Source organism: Sorex fumeus, unplaced genomic scaffold (assembly GCF_029834395.1).
Source record: "Sorex fumeus unplaced genomic scaffold, SorFum_2.1 ptg000077l, whole genome shotgun sequence".
Classification (NCBI taxonomy): Eukaryota; Metazoa; Chordata; class Mammalia; order Eulipotyphla; family Soricidae; genus Sorex; species Sorex fumeus.
The window spans coordinates 238,772-258,649 of NW_026606134.1; the positions used below are offsets into that span (position 1 = coordinate 238,772).

The 19,878-nt window shown below is 50.7% G+C and overlaps 1 protein-coding gene across 1 annotated transcript in view; it reads right to left on the reverse strand.

Moving 5' to 3' along the window:
• The window catches only part of PROM1 (prominin 1), a 103,283-nt gene extending 83,850 nt beyond the window's left edge, over positions 1 to 19,433 (reverse strand). The window contains exon 1 of the mRNA XM_056130369.1: positions 19,214 to 19,433. Within this exon, the coding sequence (XP_055986344.1) occupies positions 19,214 to 19,433 (220 nt within the window). The remainder of the gene's footprint in view (positions 1 to 19,213) is intronic.
• Between the last annotated feature and the right edge of the window lie 445 nt (positions 19,434 to 19,878).

Genomic DNA, 19,878 nt, shown 5'->3' on the forward strand with positions numbered 1-19,878 from the left:
TCTGCCTAAATTTTGTATTACTCTGTTTCTTCCCACCTCCGAATCTGTGTTCTCTGCAAACTGGACGCCTGGAAACATGATTGTTCCTGGCCAGACCTTTCAGGAATGGCACATACCCTAAGGCCAAACTCTGATGCCAATTCAGAGACCCTGAGGCCAAGGGTTTCTGCCAAAGACAGGCAGCCTGGGGCTGAACAGTAACAAAAACAAGGTACTTCCACACGACCAGACAGGAAGTTGTCTCAGGGCAGGTGAGATGGCACAGCAGGTAGAGCGCTTGCCTTATATAACACCTACCCAGGTTACATCCCCAGCATCCAACATGGTCCCCCAAGCACTGCCAGGAGTGAAACCTGAGCACAGCTGTGTCTGACCCCGAAACAAAATGAAAGAAAAAGATGCTGCACAGACCCACTTCTGAGAGAGGAAACACGCAGATGAAAAAACCATCAACATCATAAATAATCAGAAATGAATGTTGAAGTAAGATGACAGCAGGTCCCTTGCCATTAATTCCATTCCTGAAAGGCCCAGCCACGGCACCCATTATGGCAGAGACCACTGGATGGAAGTGTAGCCTGGCCATTCTTCAAAACACTGTAAGAATGATTCTACTTATAATCTCATACCACAGAGACTGGCACACATTCAAAAGATCAAAAGCAACCAGTGCTGGCGTGAATGTGGGGAAAAAAAGGGATGCTCTTTCACTGTTGGTGGGAATGCCCACTAGTCCAGCCTTTCTGGAAAACAATATGGACAGTTCTTCAAAAACAAGAAATTGAGCTTCCATATGGCCCCGCAATACCACTTCTCGAAATATATCCTGAGGATGCAAAAAAGCACAGTAGAAATGGCATCTGTACCTATATGTTCATTGCAGCACTGTTCATAATGGCCAAAATCTGGAATAAAACCAAGTGCCCTAGAACAGATGACTGGTTAAAGAAACTTTGGTACATCTACACAATGGAATACTATGCAGCTGTCAGGAGAGATGAAGTCATAAACTTTGCTTATAAATGGATGGACATGGAGAGTATCATGCTAAATGAAATGAGTCAGAAAGAGGGGGACAGACATGGAAGGACTGCACTCATTTGTGGGGTATAAAACAACATAACATGAGGCTGACACTTAAGGATAGTAGATACACAGGACAGGAAGATTGTTCCATATCTGGAAGCCTGCCTCATGAGCAAAGGGGAGAAGGCAGCTGGAATAGAGAAGGGATCACTAAGAAAAAGATAGCTGAAGGAATCGGTCAGGATGTGTGCAGAAAGTAAATAAAGGACCAAACATTACAACCTCTCAGTGCCTGTATTACAAACCATAATGCCCAAAACTAGAGAAAGAGTTAGGGAATATTGTCTGCCATGGAGGCAGGGGGAGGGTTGGAAAGGGAGGGTATACTGGGGATATTGGTGGTAGGGAATGTGTACTGGTGGAGGGATGGGTGTTTGATCATTGTGTGACTGTAACCCAAACATGAAAGCTTGTAACTATCTCACGGTGATTCAATAAAATTTTAAAAAAAAGATTCTATCCTTTGAGTAGTAACTCTGCTCAGGGGAACTAATTCTAAATGCATGACTCAGCCTAGGGAAAAACTGAAAAGAAAAATAGGCAGGAATTTTTCTCCATAAAGTATGAGGTCTTGGCTGACTCAAGGGTTCCAGGGAGAAACAGGAGGTAGAGTTCCAGGCAGGAGACTCAGACGGGAAAGCTGGGGAATGGGAAGACAGGACCTGATCAGAATTGTCAGGCTCAAGAGTGTCCTAGGGGCTAGAGTGATAGCACAGCAGGGAGGGTGTTTGCCTTGCACGCGGCCGACCGGGGTTAGATGCCCAGCATCCCATATGGTCCTCTGAGCACCACCAGGAGTAACCCCTGAGCATCTCCAGGTGTGACGCAGAAAGAAAGAAAGAAAGAAAGAAAGAAAGAAAGAAAGAAAGAAAGAAAGAAAGAAAGAAAGGATGTCCTGGGACATTTGGGGGTGCACATAGTCATTCTGGGGGGCACCCCTGCGTGTTTCTCTAGATGCCCACAGTTGTGGCAATATAGGCATGAGAAATGGAGTGACCAGAAGAAAGTGCTAGAAGATTTGGGATTTTGCCAAGTGGAGTCTCTGTGGGATAGCAAGGAGGCAAGAAGGTATTTCTAGCTCAGGACTGTGGGTGCTCCAGGAGAAAAGAAGATGGGGTTCTGGGTGGGAGTGGGGGTGGGAACTTGGAGGATATGCTGGAAGGAGTCTTGCCATATTTGGAAAGGAACTACAAGACATGAAAATTAAATCCATAACATTAAAACGGAAATACTTTGGGGCCGGAGAGATGGCACAGGCGTTAACACTTGCCCTGCACGCCTCTCACTCAGGGAAGCCACCCTCGGAGTGGGAGCTCAGCAGAGAGATCTGGAGGACGCCACAAGCAGCCATCCGCTAATGGGCGCAGAGTGCCCGAGGAGAGGAACAGAGACAGTGTCGCAGGGAGGGGAGAGGCTGGCGCGGCCGCAACGCAGGAGCAGGCAGGAAGACAAGAGGGCATCCACTGATGCCTGGGAACTGCTCAGGGCAATCAATGCTCCTCGAGCTCATGAAAGGCCCCAGTGCCATTCACAGTGCCATCGACAGTGTCTCCTTGCCCCTCCCCAGCAGTGTGCAAGCACCACAGTCCCGCTGTGCGACCTCCAGGGAGCACTACAGTTGGACAATGTGTGAGCACCACGGCCGGGAGGGAGCATGACCACGTATGTAGGGGCGCACTCCTCCCCCCCCAGCATGAGGGTAAGAATGCGCACAAATACTGGAGCCAAGTGTTCGATCACAGAAGGGGGTGTGGGGGGAAGGTTTTGCCTCCTCAAGACATAGCAAGAAGCAGAAAGACAGGGCTGGAGAGACAGGGTAGTGGGCAGGGCGAGGCCTTGCATGCAGCTGACCTGGATTCGATCCCCAGCAACCTCATATGGACCCCAAGCCCAGGCAGGAGTGCAGAGTGCAGAGCCAGGAGTAAACCCTGGCTTACTCGCCAAAAATAGCAGGGGGAAAGGGAGGAGAAGGAATTAAAAGTATATAAAATTAAATCCAAAGCATTAAAACTGAAATACATTTTTCAAAAGTGCTTCGGGGCCTGAGCCTCTCTCCAGCTCTGACCCTGGTACCCAACAGGGGACCCCGAGCACTGCCAAGAATGGTCCCGAGTGCAAAGCCAGGGTGGGACAGAAGCATCACTGACTACATCTCTCCCGCTGCCCCCTCCCCCAACAGAACAAACTCCCCCAAATAGATGCTTGCTACAAGGAAGAGCGTTCCCCACTCGTGCATACAGCTGCTATTGACTCCAGTCGCGCTCTGGGCCCGGGGAACCCACGGCTGAAGCCGCTAAGGAAGCCAGCAGGGGCCTTGCTGAGGGGGGCAGAGTCAGGAAGACAATATTTGCTCAGACCCTGGGCTATGTCCTGCAGAGAGAAATGAGAGAGACGAAGCCTGGGAAGGGAGCGGACCGTCAGACCGCATTGGTGCTATCTGAGCAAAGACTTGGGGCATGTGAGAAACGAGCGGGGCGGGAGAAGGATGGCAGGAGCAAAGGCCCGGACGGACGGATGCAGAGGCAGGATGTGGGACGGGCAGGTGCCAGGGACACCTGCTACCTACGTGCCCAGCTCTCCTTTCTCGACCTCCGCTGGGGGCTGCTGCCATGGTCCAGGGCACAGGGGTGGGAGTGGGGGCAGCCTTGGCCCTTCCGAGCAGACGCCTGTCCCCCCTCCGCTTCCTGTGCTTCGCCCAGGTTCTCTTGATGAAGGCTCTTTAGAGAAACATGGTTCCGCAATTCCTTGCGAGGCAGGCAGACAGTTGGCACCGAGTCATTTCCAGCACACTCTGCAGCCTCCAGCAGCTACAGTCGATGCCCGCACCCAGCCCCTGTTGCATCCTGCCCACATCTCAAAAATACCATAGGGTCCATTATGACACGACTAGTTGGCCATGATCACTCTGGACAAGAACTGAGTGTTGCAAGCAGGTAAAGGAATAGACACGATAACCTTTCAGCACCTGTATCGCAAATCATAATGCCTAAAATGAGAGAGAGAGAGAGAGAGAGAGAGAGAGAGAGAGAGAGAGAGAGAGAGAGTTAGGTGACCAGGCAGAGCACAGGAAGCAGTGGTGACAGCCGCTGGCCAGGAGATAGGTGTCCTCCTGGTACCCAGGGTCCACGGCCATATAACATCTCTCTGGTTTGAAGGGCACCTTCCTCTCCAGGAGACCTGACACACTGAACGGCGATGCTCTCTGGGCAGGTTGTGACAGCCTTCATGCAGGAGCTCACAGATTCCGGAGCACTTGCCCTAGAAGCGCCCGGGGCTGGTGAGAGAGAGAGAGTACGGGGTAAGGCACTGGCCAACATGCAGCTGACTCCGGGCCGATCCCCAGCATCATATGGATGCGGTGAGCCAGGCTGAGTGTCACCCAATAAATAAATGTTCTTAAAGATGCCCAGAGCAGGTCATTAGTGAGACTTCCAGCCACCTGTTGGTCCCACAAACACTTTGTCCCCACAGAATTTCAAAGGGAAGCCTGATTCCCAAGTGGCTTTTTGTAAACGGATCCTACCACATTTGGGGGCTAAGGAGGTTAAGGGGTTAAGGAGACCCACTGCCCAGGCTCCTGCTACCCTAGCAGTCCCTCCTTTCTGACTTTCACCGAAGCCAGTCCCTTCTAAAGCCCAAAATTCCACTCAATCAAGATCTGGCCTACAAGCTGTGCTATATATATTTTTTAATTTTTAGTTTCATTGAATCACCGTGAGATAGAGCATTACAGCTGTTCATGATTGTGTTTCAGTCATACAGTGTTCCAACACCCATCCCTCCACTAGTGTAATTTCCCAGCACCAGGTTCCCTCCTTCCCCTTCAAGCCATCCCGACCCCAGCCCGCCTCTATGGCAGACACCTCTCTTCTGCTCTCTCGCTCTCTCACTCTCTTTCTCTCTCTTTCTACACACTCTCTCTCTCATTTTAGGCATTATGGTTTGCAATACAGATGCTAAAAGGTTATCACGCATATCCCTTTACCTGCTTTCAACACTCAGTTCTTGTCCAGAGTGATCATTGCCAACTAGTCTTTTCATAATGGACCCTGTGACATTTTTATTCCTGTTTTACCTTTCACTCATTCTCTGAGTCAGGAGGTCTTCAGCTCCTGGCTCAGGACAAGGCAGAGGCAGATGGCACAGCCTTGGTCATCGCCACCCCCCACATACTGAGGTGCTGTCATTTCTTCCTGGCCACAGTGCCTCCTGTGACTCAACTGGCATTAGCCAAACTGGGGAGAGGCCAAAATCAAAACTGAAGGGGGACACTTAGAAATTTAAACATGAAAACACGCCATTTCAAATCCACAGAGCAAAGCTAAAATTGGTTGTTGTTTTGTTTTGTTCTGTTGGGGGAGGGTTGTTATTTCAGAATAAAGTCAAATTTGGACATTGTATGACTGAAACCCAATCATGAAAGCTTTGTAACTATGTATCTCATGGTGATTCAATTTAAAAAAAAAAAGACAAAAATGAAATAAAGGCCTATCTGAAAAAGCCAAAAAAGTACTAAATAGATTTCCAAATAGACGTCCAAAATCTATTCAGTATATTTCAAATATACTAAACAGATTTCCGAAGTGGATGGGAAGAACTGCTAACAATACACTGAGACAAAGTTTGTTTTCCATGGTTGGAGGCATACTAGGAGCTGAGCCTGTGCCTGCTGCCATGGGGAGAATGTCCTTGGAATGCAGGCTGTGCACCATTTAAACAGTCACCTTGGAAATGGGCTCTAGTCCTGTGAGTAACAGCTGGACTGAACTCTCAGATCAAATGTCTGAAAGCATTAGACTTGCTTTGCTTTCTGAACTCCAGATAGAAAAGATTCCGAGCACTTCCCATGAGCAGAGCTGCCGCAGCCCACACGAGCAAGGGGAACTGAGCAGAGGCCGAGGGAGTGACCAGAATCTGAGTTCCGATTCCTCCCCTGCCAGGTCACCGGCTGAGCTCCTCTCTCTGAGCCTCTGTTCCCATGGAGGCCATGTCTAGCTCATGGGACACTGGACAAAATGCCCTCAGCAATTTCTGTGTGGCTAATTCAGCTTGAACGAGCACCCTCAGTGCATCTCTGTCAAAGATGCAAATGCATGTATCTATAAATTGACCTGGTAACTCAATTTCCAGGGATTTGTCCTATGGGCACGTTTTTGATTTTTTTTTTGTGGGGGTCACACCTGGCAATGCTCAGGGCTTACTGCTGGCTCTGCACTCAGAAATTACTCCTAGGCAGTGCTTGGGGGACTATATGGAATGCCGGGATCGAACCCAGCTATTGCTCCAGTCCTTATGGGCACATCTGTGGAATGCTAATGTTTCTTATAAATATATATTTTAGCAAAATCGTGGGAATGAGTTTATAGGTAGTGAACTAGTTTACAATTTGTATAAGAAGGACTCTCTTTACACACTAATAGAAATAATGACCATGTGATGTGTGTGTGTGTGTGCGTGTGTGTGTGTGTGTGTGTGTGTTTAAGCCACACCTGGAGGTGCTTAGGGGATCACTGTCCAGCTGAGCGCTGAATACTGCTCTGGCTAGTGCTTGGAGGAGCGAATCCAAGTGACCTCCATGCACCCCTGTCCTCCACACCATCTCCTGTTCCGCCTCATAGTCCTGACAGAAAGCCTGGGCCCAGGTACAGTTCAGTGGTAGAATGTGTAGGCACACAGCAGTGAGCTCAGGCCCCAGCGCAGCCTCACAGGCTGAGGGGTACCCAGGGGCACTGCCCTTTGGGATCTCCAGCCCACAGGGCAGAGTGAAACCCCAGAGAGCACCACAAACAGGCAGGCGGATGAGGATCGAGGCAGTATCTACACTCTCTGTATGCATCGGTATAGAAGAAAGCATGCATACATTTGCTCGTGCATGTAGAAAATAGGCCAGAAAAGATACCACACACACACACACACACACACAAACACACACACAGATTAGGCTGCAGCAGTCACCTGCAAAGAAGCTGATGTGTGGAGATAAGCGTCCTACGGCAGGGCCCTTTCTGGAAAGCCATTTGCCTTTTTTTTGGCTTTTTGGGTCATACCCGGTGATGCACAGGGGTCACTCCTGGCTCTGCACTCAGGAATTACTCCTGGCGGTGCTTGGGGGACCATATGGGATGCTGGGGATTGAACCCCAGTCGGCCGAATGCAAGGCAAACACCCTCCCCACTGTGCTATCGCTCCAGTCCCTCATTTGCCTTTTATGAGCACACATCGCCTCTACATTGAGAAATAAATTGAGTGTCCCCAAGCCTACAGTTTTGGGGAGCTGCGTCAATGGGTTGATGCATCTGCTTTTGGCACGTATATGTCCAGGGTTTGAGCCCGGCACTGCACGGTCCCCAGCATTGTTCGGAGTAATTCTGAGAACTCCTGGGTGTAGCCCACAATCTAAAACATTCTCTCTCTTCTCCTCTCTCTCTCTCTCTCTCTCGGTTTTTGCACCACACCCCGTGGTGCCCAGGGGTGACTCCTGGCTGTGTGCTCAAAAATTACTCCTGATGGTGTTCAAGGCAGCCTATGGGATGGTGGGAACTGAACCTGGGCTGGCTGCGTGCAAGGAAGTGCCCTAGCTACTGTTCTCTATCTCTTCAGTCCAAGCTAATCGGATTTTTTATTTGAAAAAATATTTTAATTCACTTGAAATTATTTTCATCAGTATTAGACTCATTTGATGATTTGGTTTTAATTCAACTCTTATTCCTTTTCAGTTCAGGTATTCCCTGGGGCCATGTCATTTTCCATCTGAAACACATGACTCATAAGATATGCCTCCTACAGGGGGCTGGGGAGATAAGACAGTGGGTAGGGCACTTGCCCTTGCATGCAGCCAACCCAGGATCAATCTCCTGCACCACATATGGTTCCCCTGAACCCACCAGGACTGATCCCTGAGCATGGAGCCATGAGTGAGCCCGGAAAGTTATTCCTGATGTCACAGCAACTCCTGGACCGGTGCTCTTTACAGATGCTTTCAGTTCTCCTCATTCATTCTGGGGTTCTCTCTGGCACTTAAGGAATTTCAGGGAAGGAAAATCCACTGCACAGCTGGTGCTGCCACTGCTCCCAAGACTTCCTCTGTGCCTTTATGTACAATAAACGATGTATGACGATGGAAAGTGTGAATAAACTTTACACGAAGTGCAAACAAAAGAACACATGAGAAACAAAAGAGAACAAGGCGCTAAGCCAAATGTCCTAGAAAAGCAGAGTAAAGGCAAGTCAATCGGATGAAGCTGTTCACGGCTAAACTGCAAAGAGCCCGGCAACAAATAAAAATGAGCAAACAAGGCATCTTGGACGATAAACTCCAAGTGTCTGCTTCACTTCAAAGAAGTCAGACATTAAAGAGGATGCATGTTGGGTGCTATTTTTTATCAAAAACACTAATCATACAACTTCAAACAATTAACTCATAATAAAAAAATTTCTAAATCTTGGCCTTACATCAAAAGACTGGTTAATAAGTGTTTTAAGTTCCTTACTGACAGACCTTTTTTATTTTAGACAACACGCAGATATACAAAGATGTTCATAATGATCATAGCAAGGAAGATAGTAAACTGCAGATAACACAAAATCCTGTTTATTCGCATAAAGTGGAGTTGATGTGAGACCCTCTCTGCAAACATCCTGAAGGACTCTGGCCTGTGAGGAATGGGGGAACCCAGAGCGAGAGACAGAGCAGCTTAGATCAGAGAAAGAGGCAACCAGAATCAACTCTCTCCTAATGCAAATGTATGCAACCATCTACAAACTAGTTTCGTTCCACAAATGAACCTGAATCTGATATTGTAAGTGCTGGCACAGAGAATATGCAGAGGACAGACGGACTCAGCGAAGTCTGGTCAGCAGCAAACAAGGAGATCCAGTGGATACTTCAAAAAAAAATGGCAAGAGGAAAACTGGACGTGATGGCCACCTTATAAATGAGAAAGGAGGTGTGTCACCCACGATATGGATAGGGTTTACATCTGAACTCAAAGAAGTGATTAAAAAAACTGACTTTGGGGGTCAGAGTGACAGTACAACGAAGGTTTGCCTTGCATGCAGGTTTGATTCCTGGCATCCAATATGATTCCCCAGCACTGCCAGGAGTAATTCCTAAACACAGAACCGGAAATAATCCCTGAGCATTGCCAGGTATGCCCCATTCCACCTCTCCCCCCGCCAAAAGAAAAGTAAAAGTGAAGAGTCAGAAGCTGGGGAGCTCTCTGGGTCACGTGGGGCTGCTCCAAGAAGGCAGCCATCCCCAGGCCCCGGAGCGAGATGCTAGACAGACACTAAGTCGGCCCATGCAGTACCCCAAAGCCCGGGGCAGCTGTGGAAGTCAGTTGGGCTCTATTTTGCCACAGTGGCCCATAGAGGCTAAAGTAGAGGCCAATAGGAAAGAGCCTTTCACATGCCCATCCAAGGGAACAGGAAAGTTGGGGGCCAACACAGCAGCCCCCTCCCCCACCCATAGGTGTGTTCTTCGGTAGACTTTTTATACTTCAATGTAAGGAAGTTTTACACATTGTTAAATTGGAAAAAAAAAAAAGGAATCAGGAAGTTCTGATTTAGTAAGTGTGTGGGTAGACTCAAGAATCTGCATTTTGGGTGGTGGTTTCCAGGTCACACTTGGAGGCACTCAGGTTGGCTACTCCTGACTCTGGGCCCAGAAATGACCCTTGTGGATATTTAGGGGACCACTAGGGTGCTGGGGTTCAACTGCGGCCACCAGCATGCGAGGCAAGAGACTTACTGCCCGTACTAGCCCTGGCCCAGGAATCTGCATTTCTAATACTGTTCTGGGGTACAGCTGTCTGGATACTGCTGGTCCAAAGACCACACCTGGAGAAACACCAGCAGAGGCCACTGGAGTCCAAATGCCCATGAGTACTCCAGAGTGGGCTCAGTGGACAGAGTATCCCTCCTTGGGCAGCAGCTCTGGCTGGGTCAGCAGGTTGGCAGAGCGATACCCAAGCTTCCCTGTCTGCAAAGTCTCAGGCACAGGGTGGGCACTACATGTCAGAGCTGGTCTGTTGCCTGCTTGCAAGCTCTTGCCCAGGTCCCCGGCCTGGCTTCTCTGGACTCACTTCTCAGCCTCACTACCCTAAGGCCAGAGTCCAGGGGGCCCTGCCTCAACTGGAGTGCTCTCCTCTGGAGTGCTCTCTTCTGCTTCCTAAGCCCCTCTACACCCCCAGAGCTCAGGCCAAATGCAGCTTCCTCCATGAAGCTCTCTTGGTCTGTCCCACCTCCAGTCACCCCCTCCCTTCCACAGCAGGAAGCACTGCATTCCTGTGGGCCAGCCGCCTTGCCTCACAGCCTCACAGCAGCTGTAGAGGCAGACGCCTCCTCGCTCGATGTGCGCAAGAATCCAGACAGGCCAGCAAGTACCAGCACTGTGATCTCCGTGTGACAGACAGACGGGGAAGTGAGGAGCCCAGAGTATAAGGCATCTGCGAAGACCACAGGACTGCTGAGCTGAGACCCCAACCCATGCAGAAACACTGAGTACTCGTTCGGAATCTCAGTTCCGGGCCCAGCTGGCCAGGGTCCCTGCAGCTCAGCCATTCCACGCACTGTCTGTGGTGCTCTGAGGCAGCCTCCGCACAGACAGGAGCTCTGCCCTCAGCCCCAGGCACAGGCGGTCCTAACGCCCAGGATCCCTCCTCCGGCAGCTGCTGGGGGAGGGGCAGGACCCTTGTGATTTACATTCAGACTTAATCTGCCACTTCCTGCATAGATGTGAAGCCTTCTAAGAGAGTGGAGGCCCAAAGAGCAGCAAACTTCTTCCTTCTTGGGTCTTTGGCGGGACAGAGCACATTTTCCAGGAGCACACGGCCTGCGGCTTGAGGAAAGGGTGGAGGTCAGCTTGGCAGCATTTCAGTGACAAGGTTATGTCTGGGCACAGGGGCGACAGGATGGAATGGAATTCTTCCCTTTGGCTGCAAAGGCTGAGTGGTAGGTGGAGGCTGACTCACTGACGCCTTAAGATCAGGGAGTGTCCGTCAGGACCACACGCGTTCACTGTCCCCTGGGAGCACAGAGACCTCATCTGTTCCGCCCAGACAGCACTTCCAGCAAAGGCCCCAGCCTGGGTACAGCCCTCCTCGGCCACTGTATGCTGAGTGCCGGGGGTGTTGACCACACAGAGAGAGGAAAGCGTGAGCGTGGCCTCTGTCCAGCCCGCCGGGAGCCCTGCCTCTGGCCAGCTGTGAAACTCCGCTCAAGTCCATCAGCTTCCACTTCCTCTTCCACTAAAGGAATTCATGTAAGAGTCAAGAGGGGCCAGAAAGTCCCAGGACGAGGACATCCGGGTGACAGACATGGATAGCAGTTCTTGGGAAGGTCACAGAACTGCTGAGGGAGACGGCATCCAGCAGGGATACCACATGCCCGTTTCTGAATCTCGGTCCCCGGCAGACTGCCCACAGTCACTCTGCAGCCCGGTCCACCCAGCTCTGCCATCCCGACACAGCAGTGCCTGGAGAGTGGACTGTAAGCCTCACTTGCAGGTCTGCTGGCTTGCTCAGCCCCCCGCCCCCCGAAAACAGGTTGCTCTTAGCTGCTCACTGTCTGCACCGCGGCCAAGAGATGAGTTTAGCAGCTGCCTGGCCCAGCGCAGGGAGGCAGGGAAGGGGCGGGAAGCATCTCTGTGGTCCCTCTGCAAACTCCAGACGGCCTGACCGGCTGGGGAATAGGAGAACAGCAGTGCTCAGTGAGACCTGAGTCACCAAGTTGAGGGGGACATGGGCACATGGTCACCCCCCCTGGTAGTTTGCCTGGCCATTTCCTGCCTGGGAAATCGTCTCCTCATCCGTGATGTCATGGGGATGGGGCAGGCTCGCATGACAGGACCATGAGGGGTGACCCTGGCCATGCTTACTCACTGGGCCCAAGGCTGGTGATGGGCCAAGGCAGGTGTGGCTGGAAACGGTCTTGGGACAGAGACAAAGAACAGTCAGCCGCTCTCCAGGAAGCTGGCGTGAAGCGACTGGTGCTGGCGGTGGCGGTCAGCTGCTCAGTCTGGGGCTGCAGGGGCGGAAGACTCCAGGACGGGGGCGCTGCAAAGGAAGTGGGGACCCAGAAGGGAGAGAGGAGGAGGGGAAGAGGGTCCCGAGAGCCAGGCCTAGGCCTGGGGGCTGTCCCCATTCCGGAAGGCCTCAGACGCTCTAGGGAACAGCCGCCTCTTTGAAACCCCTCACTGATTGCTGTCACCTGCCTCGATGCGAGTCCCCACCTCTGGACAATCCACAGAGGAGCCAGAGATGAGCTTCCCTCGGCCAGCGACTGCCAACATCTGCCAACTCCCCGCCCAGGGCTCAGGAGCAAAGCCTCAAACACTCTTAAACAGAGGTCACTTTAGGGCGACTGAAACCTCATGGGAAGGGGGGCGTTCCCGGCTCATCCTTCACGCCCTACCGAGGTCCCGAGTTGCCCCCCCACGAGCGGCTCTCTGGCACGGCCATGGGTCCAGAAGCACAAGGACTTAATGCAGAACCCGGCAGCTTGCGGCAGTAAAGTGAATGGACTACGCGTTAATCCACGCCACCATGCCTGCCCGGAGGGAAAAGAATGTTGCTCCCTTCTGCCTTTTCCCCTCTGGACAGCAAGATGGCGGCCGCCTCGGAGCTTTTTGGAAAGCCAGGTACGAGCCGGTCGTGATGGGGTGACTGAAACCTCATGGGAAGGGGGGCGCTCCGGGCTCGTCCTTCACGCCCTACCGAGGTCATGAGTTGCCCCCCATGAGCGGCTCTCCGGCATGGCCATGGCTCTAGAGCTATATAAACCAATCTCATAACTATCTGACTCTCGGAAGAAATACTTCTGGGCTTAATAAGTAAAATATCAGAAATCCAAAATCACGCAGCCGCTATTGCGGCCACGACATCATTTGATTCTTGTAACCAGCTATAGAAACAAATTATTTCACAATGCCTTTTCAACAGGTCTGACTTGGGGGTGTAAACTCTACGTAATAACGGTGCATCTTTTGTCGAAGCAATGAATCTAATCAAAGTAGATAGAGTGTTAACTAAAATTCATCTGCCTCACAGGCATTGGGAGGCGGGGGGGGGTGGTGGTAAATTGGGGTTCTTCTGGTGAAAAATAGGTGCTGGTGAAGGGAAATGTGTTTGATGATTGCATGACCAAGACGTAAACCTGAAAGCTTTGTAACTTTTCCCACAGTGATTCAATAAATAAATAAATTTTAAAAAAAGGTCACTTGATCACTTAATCACTTGATATCCTGTTACTCATCGATTTGTTCGAGCAGGCACCAGTAACATCTTCATTTGTCCCTGTCACATGCTAGTGTAGCCCAATGGCATCTGCTCGTTCTAGAAATTCGAAGATCCTCAAACCAATTGTTCAGGGTCTTGACAAAGAAGTCTGACCATCTCATAGGTGGGCAGCCACGCGATCTTTTGATGTCCCGTGGAATCCAGTCAGTTATGGCTATAGTCCAGCAGTCATCTCCAAATCGCATTATGTGTCCAGTCCACCTGATTTTCGACACCTTGGCAAACGAGACAGCGTCCCTGATTCTTGATCGTCGACGGAGGTCGGAACTCCAGAGTCTTTCTCTCACTTGAGTTAAGGATGATACTCCAAGCATAGCTATTTCGATTCCTCTTTTGGAGACCCGAATAGTGTTCTCATCCTGTTCTCACAGGGTCCAGGTCTCTGAGGCATATGTTAATGCAGGAAAAACAGTGGAATCGAAGAGATGTGCCTGGAGCCTCTTCGTCCTCTTAGCTAAAATAGGTCAACCATGCTAAAAGCCAGTTTTCAAAAATACACCAAAATGGGGTGGAGAATCACTGTCGTCCCATGAGAGCAGCTCTGACGGAGGCTGTGACTTATGTCACATTCATCCCAGACCCAGGAAACCTGGACGTCTGTCTGGGCCTGCCAGATATTCTTCGGAAAAGCATGTTCCTAATGTGCAAAATCACTATTTCTGAAAGCAGCCTGCGATCATTTCTTTTTCTGATTTTTGGGTCACATCTAGTGATTCTCAGGGGTTACTCCTGGCTCTGGTCTCAGGAATCACTTCTGGCAGTGCTCAGGGGACCAGATAGGATGCTGGGGATCAAACCACGGTCAACCACATGCAAGGCAAAAAGCCCTCCCTGCTGAACTATCGCTCCAGCCCACTGTGGTCATTTTTATTTTATTTTATTTTGCTTTTTGTGTCACACCCAGTGATGCTCAGGGGTTACTCCTGGCTCTGCACTCAGGAATTACTCCTGGTGTTGCTCAGGGACCATATGGGATGCTAGGAAGAGAACCCGGGTTGGCCGTGTGCAGGGAAATGGCCCTACCTGCGTGGTATTGCTCCAGCCGCTGTGGTCATTTTTAAAGCACAGGGGTAAATAAAAGAGAAATGAACTGCCCGCAAGGTAAGCTGGGGAATATGGACGGAACTTGGTCAGAGATGGGGGTACCTTTTGCCGCTGGCTGGGCTGTGCCTTGGACATCCAATCTCTCATTCGCTGAGGGTTTGCAGTGTGTAAGGGACCCATCAGGAGCGTCAGTCCTTGATCCCCCACCGTTATCTGCCTCTCATACATGCTGGAAGACTCAAGGAAGCACAAACCTAGCAGAGAAGGCTGGGAAGAAGCAGGAAGCCAAGGAAAACAAGAGCCCCCAAGGTATTTTCTTTTTTATTTAAATTTTTATTAGTGAAACACCATGAGGTACAGTTGTAGACTTACAAATTTTTGTGCTTGGGTGTCAGTTATACAGTGATAGAATACCCATCCCTCCACCAGTGCCCATTCTCTACCACCACTGATCCCAGTATCCCTCCCACCCCCGTACCCCCCATTCCAGCCTGCCTCCAAGGTATTCTTGTGGAAGGGAAGGCCTCTCAGTCAGCGAGCTGGAGGAGCCGCTCTCTGCAGCCAGTTCTGCTACTTAAGAGGGGGAGTCCCAGCACACACAACTTGGGAAACAGCGGGAGAGTAATGGGAGGGTTTCTTGCAAGGGAATCGCCTACAGAATGTTCCCGAGGGTGGGCTGGAGGCACAGTGACCCGGGCTGGGCACTGACCTCACCTGTGGCCGACCCTGGTTTGATCCCCAGCATCATATATGGTCCCCGGAGTCTGTCAGGAGTGATTTTTTTTCTAATGACTAAATTTATTCAATACACTAGTAAAAGTTTTAATTATAAGTATCCAACAGTATTAAAAGTACAAAACTGGGGTTGGAGCAATAGCACAACAGGTAGGTAGGGCGTTTGCCTTGCACTCGGCCGACCCAGTTTCGATTCCCAGCATCCCATAGGGTCCCCCCCACCCCCAGCACCACCAGGAGTAATTCCTGAGTGCAAAGCCAGAATTAACCCCTGTCCATTGCTGGGTGTGACCCAAAAAGCAAAAAAAAAAAAAAAAAAAAGTACAAAACAGATGTGTAGATTTCTACTGTCTTAACACAAAGCTCAAGACAACATATACTACATCCTATGGACAGAGGCGGGGTGAGGCTGTGGATGAGGTCTAGTAAGAAATAAATAAATACAGAAGTCGAGATGATTCGCGTCTTAGTATATTCTACCACCAATACTGCAGCAAAAAATGTACAAAAATATATACTCAACAAAACTGATTACTCCTGAAAATGCCTTCTTAATCTTATGCACCCCTCTCCTCACCGCCCCCCTCCACCCGCCCCCCATCACCAGCCTTGGCATCAAATGTGACCAATGCTTCTCAAGTCATAACATAAAAAGCCGTCAGGCTTGCTGAGAGCTGGCACCGGCTAAAATGTAGCTCCCCATGCATTACCTCGTGCCCGCCTCACGGATGAGAGCTACCAAGTGGGTTATGATGACAGTCCTTTTACTTCTGAGGGAGCAGAAGCTCTGAATATGAAACAGATCTGGCCAAGATCACCCGGCAGGAAGTAAGCAAGAGAGGTCATTTGGATAGGAAATGGGATTCTGTTTTCCCAGCTGCCTCTGCCTCTCTGTGCACCCCTGCAGAAGCCTGCACCCCAGCCTTTCAGCCACTTTGTAATTCTTTTTATTTATTTTGCTTTTTGGGGTCACACCCAGCTATGCCCAAGGGTTACTCCTGGCTCTGCACTCAGGAATTACTCCTGGAGGTGCTCAGAGGTTCATATGGGATGCCGGGGATTGAACCCAAACGCCCTACCCACTGTACTATTACTCCGGCCCCGTGATTCTTTTCTCCAAACCTGGTTCTACATCCCAGTGGTCACAACACCCATCCAGCTGTCTTGGAAAGAAAGGTCTTTTCAATAATAAAGATGTGCTAGATGCCTGGAACCCCTGCTGGGATCATTTCAAGCTCCCCCAAACCCTGGAAAATTCCCTGCATGCTAATCAGCACTCCTATCCCTAACTCTGGCTCTCCCCACCTCGACTGGCCTATTCCCTAAACACATCCTCTCCTCTGCTCTCCTCCATGGACAGCCCAGCCCATGGCTCCTCAAGAAACCAGGCAGTGGGGACTAGTTCCTGTGCGGTGCAGAACAAGTGGATAGCAGGTGTGGCTTGACAGCTGCCCCGTGGGGCTGGGGGGACGTGAGGCCATGCAGGGCTCAGGGCAGACTCTATCAGTCCTAGCCTTCCAGCCACGCCCAGGGGGCAGAGAGGGATTGGGAGAAAGCTGCAGATTCCCTTCTCGAGGGTCTCTCTCCTCTCCGCCTCATTTAAGTCACAGGGGACCCACCAGCATCAACTCCTTAAAGGAGCAGGTTCTCCTGAAGGTTTTTTTTACTCCGAATAGAGGATAGTATATTATTAATTGTGCTACTAAGACTCTCTGACTCTCTCTCTCTCTCTCTCTCTCTCTCTCTCTGTGTCTCTCTGTCTGTGTGTCTCTGTCTGTCTGTCTGTCTGTCTCTCTCTCTCTCTCATGATTAAATCATGACTGCCTCGAATGTGCCCTTTATGTTAGAAAGCCCCAAATGGGCACTCGGAGACTAATGATGAAATCTAGTAATGGGGCAAGAATACAAATAATGCTAAAGTTAATGGAAGAAAGCCAACACTCCAAAATGTCACCACTAAATTCGGCCCTATGCTCTTTAAGCAAGCTAATCATTTATTTTGAAAAGGGTGGTGCTGGTCTCCTCTGGCCTATTGTTGAAATTTTGAGAATTTCTTTCTCCAAGGTGTAAGCAAGGGTGGAGGGGCAACAAGTCCAACATTCAGATTACATTAAGATTTAAATTCCTCAGAGGCCTACTTCTACCTACTTCTAAACTAAAGGCACTGAATTGCAAAACTGCAAAAATGCACGGAGAAGTTTTGTGGGAAGCTACTAGAAGTCTTTTTAACCTAATCATTTGGATCAAGATTTTCAAAAACCTGCTTTCTCTTGCCAACTAAGCCTGGGGAAGTCTTCCTGCGGACTCTAGACGAAGCAAAACCAACATATGGAATAGGATTAGGGCATTAGCCAGTTACAGGATACCCCATAGAATGACACGTGGATGCTTCAGCATTTTTTGAAAAAGTCAATTCATACTACACATGCCTTTTACATTAAAAAAAAATGAATTAAATAGAAGAAGCCAAAACTGCAAACAGCAGTCGGTATGTGTTTATCCCAGGCGTACAGCAAAGCTACAAATAAACGAACTGTGGTCTGGAGAGAACAGAGACTGCATCCAACACTAAGACTGGTTTTCCACCTCCGTCCTCTGGAATCTCATACTCCATGTTTTAACCAGTGGCCCTGCTCTCTGCTCTCTCCAATAACTGCAAGGGCTCAGACAAAAAACTGTGAATTACGGTTTCGATTGTTGAATTGAAGAACCCAAAAAATGTTTTTAAAAATTCAGTATTAATGTTTCTTAATGAAAATCTATAGAAACTGTCCACTGTGTAAACGAGTGCTAAAGTATACTCATTCTCTTTCTCTATTTCTCTTTCTCTTTCTCTCTCTCTCTCTCACATACACACACACACACACACACACACACACACACACTTATGCATGCACACAAATAAGCCTCTTATGAACAAGAGCTGACCAGCTTAAAAAAAAATCAGATTATCACCAATGTGCTCATTCTTAGTGGTCGATGATGGTATTCAGGTCTGTGTGGCTGAAAGAAGGCACGAAGAACAGACCGAATACAAGGAAACAACAAGGCCACGAAGGCTCCCTGCAGACCTTCCAGCTAAAAACCACAAACGAACAGACGGTTCCTGATAACTCATTCCCCAGAGAATACCCGGGCAGCTGCGCGGGTGCTGGCTGTCCGAGGGTGGCCTTGAGTGCGAAGCACGCAGTGAGAGCGCAGGATGGGTCCCTCAGAGGTGGACAGTAAAGCAAAGAGAAAACAGCCGAGGAACAACAAAACAGGCCTCCACAACTCTGGGCATGGAGGGGGCCAGGAGAGGGGCCTCTAGCGGGGTCAGAAGTGGTGATGACTCTGACCTGCCGTGTCGGAGCAAACCAGTGACACGTGGGGAAGAGACACAAGCGAAAAGTCCGAGAGTGTACAGCAGCTACTCCGGAAAGCGGGTTCGCCTACGCCTGGCCCTCGGCAATGCCAAAGGGGCATTATCCCATGTTCTGGTGGGCAGAGGGAACAGAGCTGGGCTGGGAGAGGTCACTTTTTTGGTGAGCTTTCTCATTCCATGACAGGGAATTAGCACTTCTTCGCCTCATTTTTACCCTTGGAGAGGGGCAAAGAGGGAGAGAGGAAGGACAAGCAACCGGAAAACCAACACAAGCAACACAGTTTCATTTCATTTCTGGGGGGCTGGGGACACCCAATTGTGCGCATGGGTGGTTACTGGCTCTGTGCTCAGGAGCGACCCTGGTCGAGTTCCAGGGACCACATGTGGTGCCAGGACTGAAGGGTGGGGGCGGGGGGGAGGGGCGGTGCTCCGCACTCTTTCCTCCCCGCTGTCCCGACTCTTGATTCCGTTCTGAGCTCCACATTCGCCACCCCACGTAGGCTGGCCCAGGTTTCCTTAACTTCCACCTGAACACTTCCTGCTCCCGGGCACCCCGCCCCTTCCTTTGAACTGAGAAGGGCAGTAGGCCTGTGTTCACTGCATACTGAGATCAGAAGAATGGACACAATGGAGGTGTCCAGCCAGGCAGACGCCCGCCCCCCGCCCCCGACCCCAGCATGGCACTTACCTTCGGGGAAAGCTTTCGGCATCACCAGGCTGAGGAAGGCGTTTGGCAGCCACCTGAGCACGCCCAGGGTCCTCCCTGCCCCGGCGATCTGCCCCTCTGTCTCATAGTGCGGGCTGGGCAGCTTGTATTCCAAATCGCCAGGCGCCTTGGCGGACACGGTGCCAAGGGCCGGTCCTAGCAACAGCAGCAGCAGCAGCAGGAAGTGGGGGGCAAGGGCCATTGTTAGCGAGAGCCCCCAGACATGAGGAAGTGGACGGCTCCCGCTGCGGCGGTTCTGGAGGTCTCCGGCCCACGAGGACCTGGGTGGTGCTTGGGGTGGAGACTCAGTGAGGGTTGGGTGGGCCGAGTGCCCCGTCTTCTGTCTGTCTAGCCTGGCATGCAGCGAGGGCGGCGGGTGGCTTTCTCCAGGGGGCTCAGTCACCTCAGGGCGCCATGCCTGCAAGGAGAAAAGGGGCGACCATCAGCCAAGTTGGCAGCGCTGGGGCACCGGAGGCCGCTTCTGCAGAGGGCAGGGTGGCACAAGAGCGTCAGAGAGGCCGCTCCCTCCAACGGGGTCTGGGTCACAACCAGACCCCGTCTGGGTCTGGTTCTAGAAACCCCAGAGTACAGAGAATGCAGAAATGAATGTTGGCGGGTGGGGGCACTGGTCCCTCCTCCAGACCCGC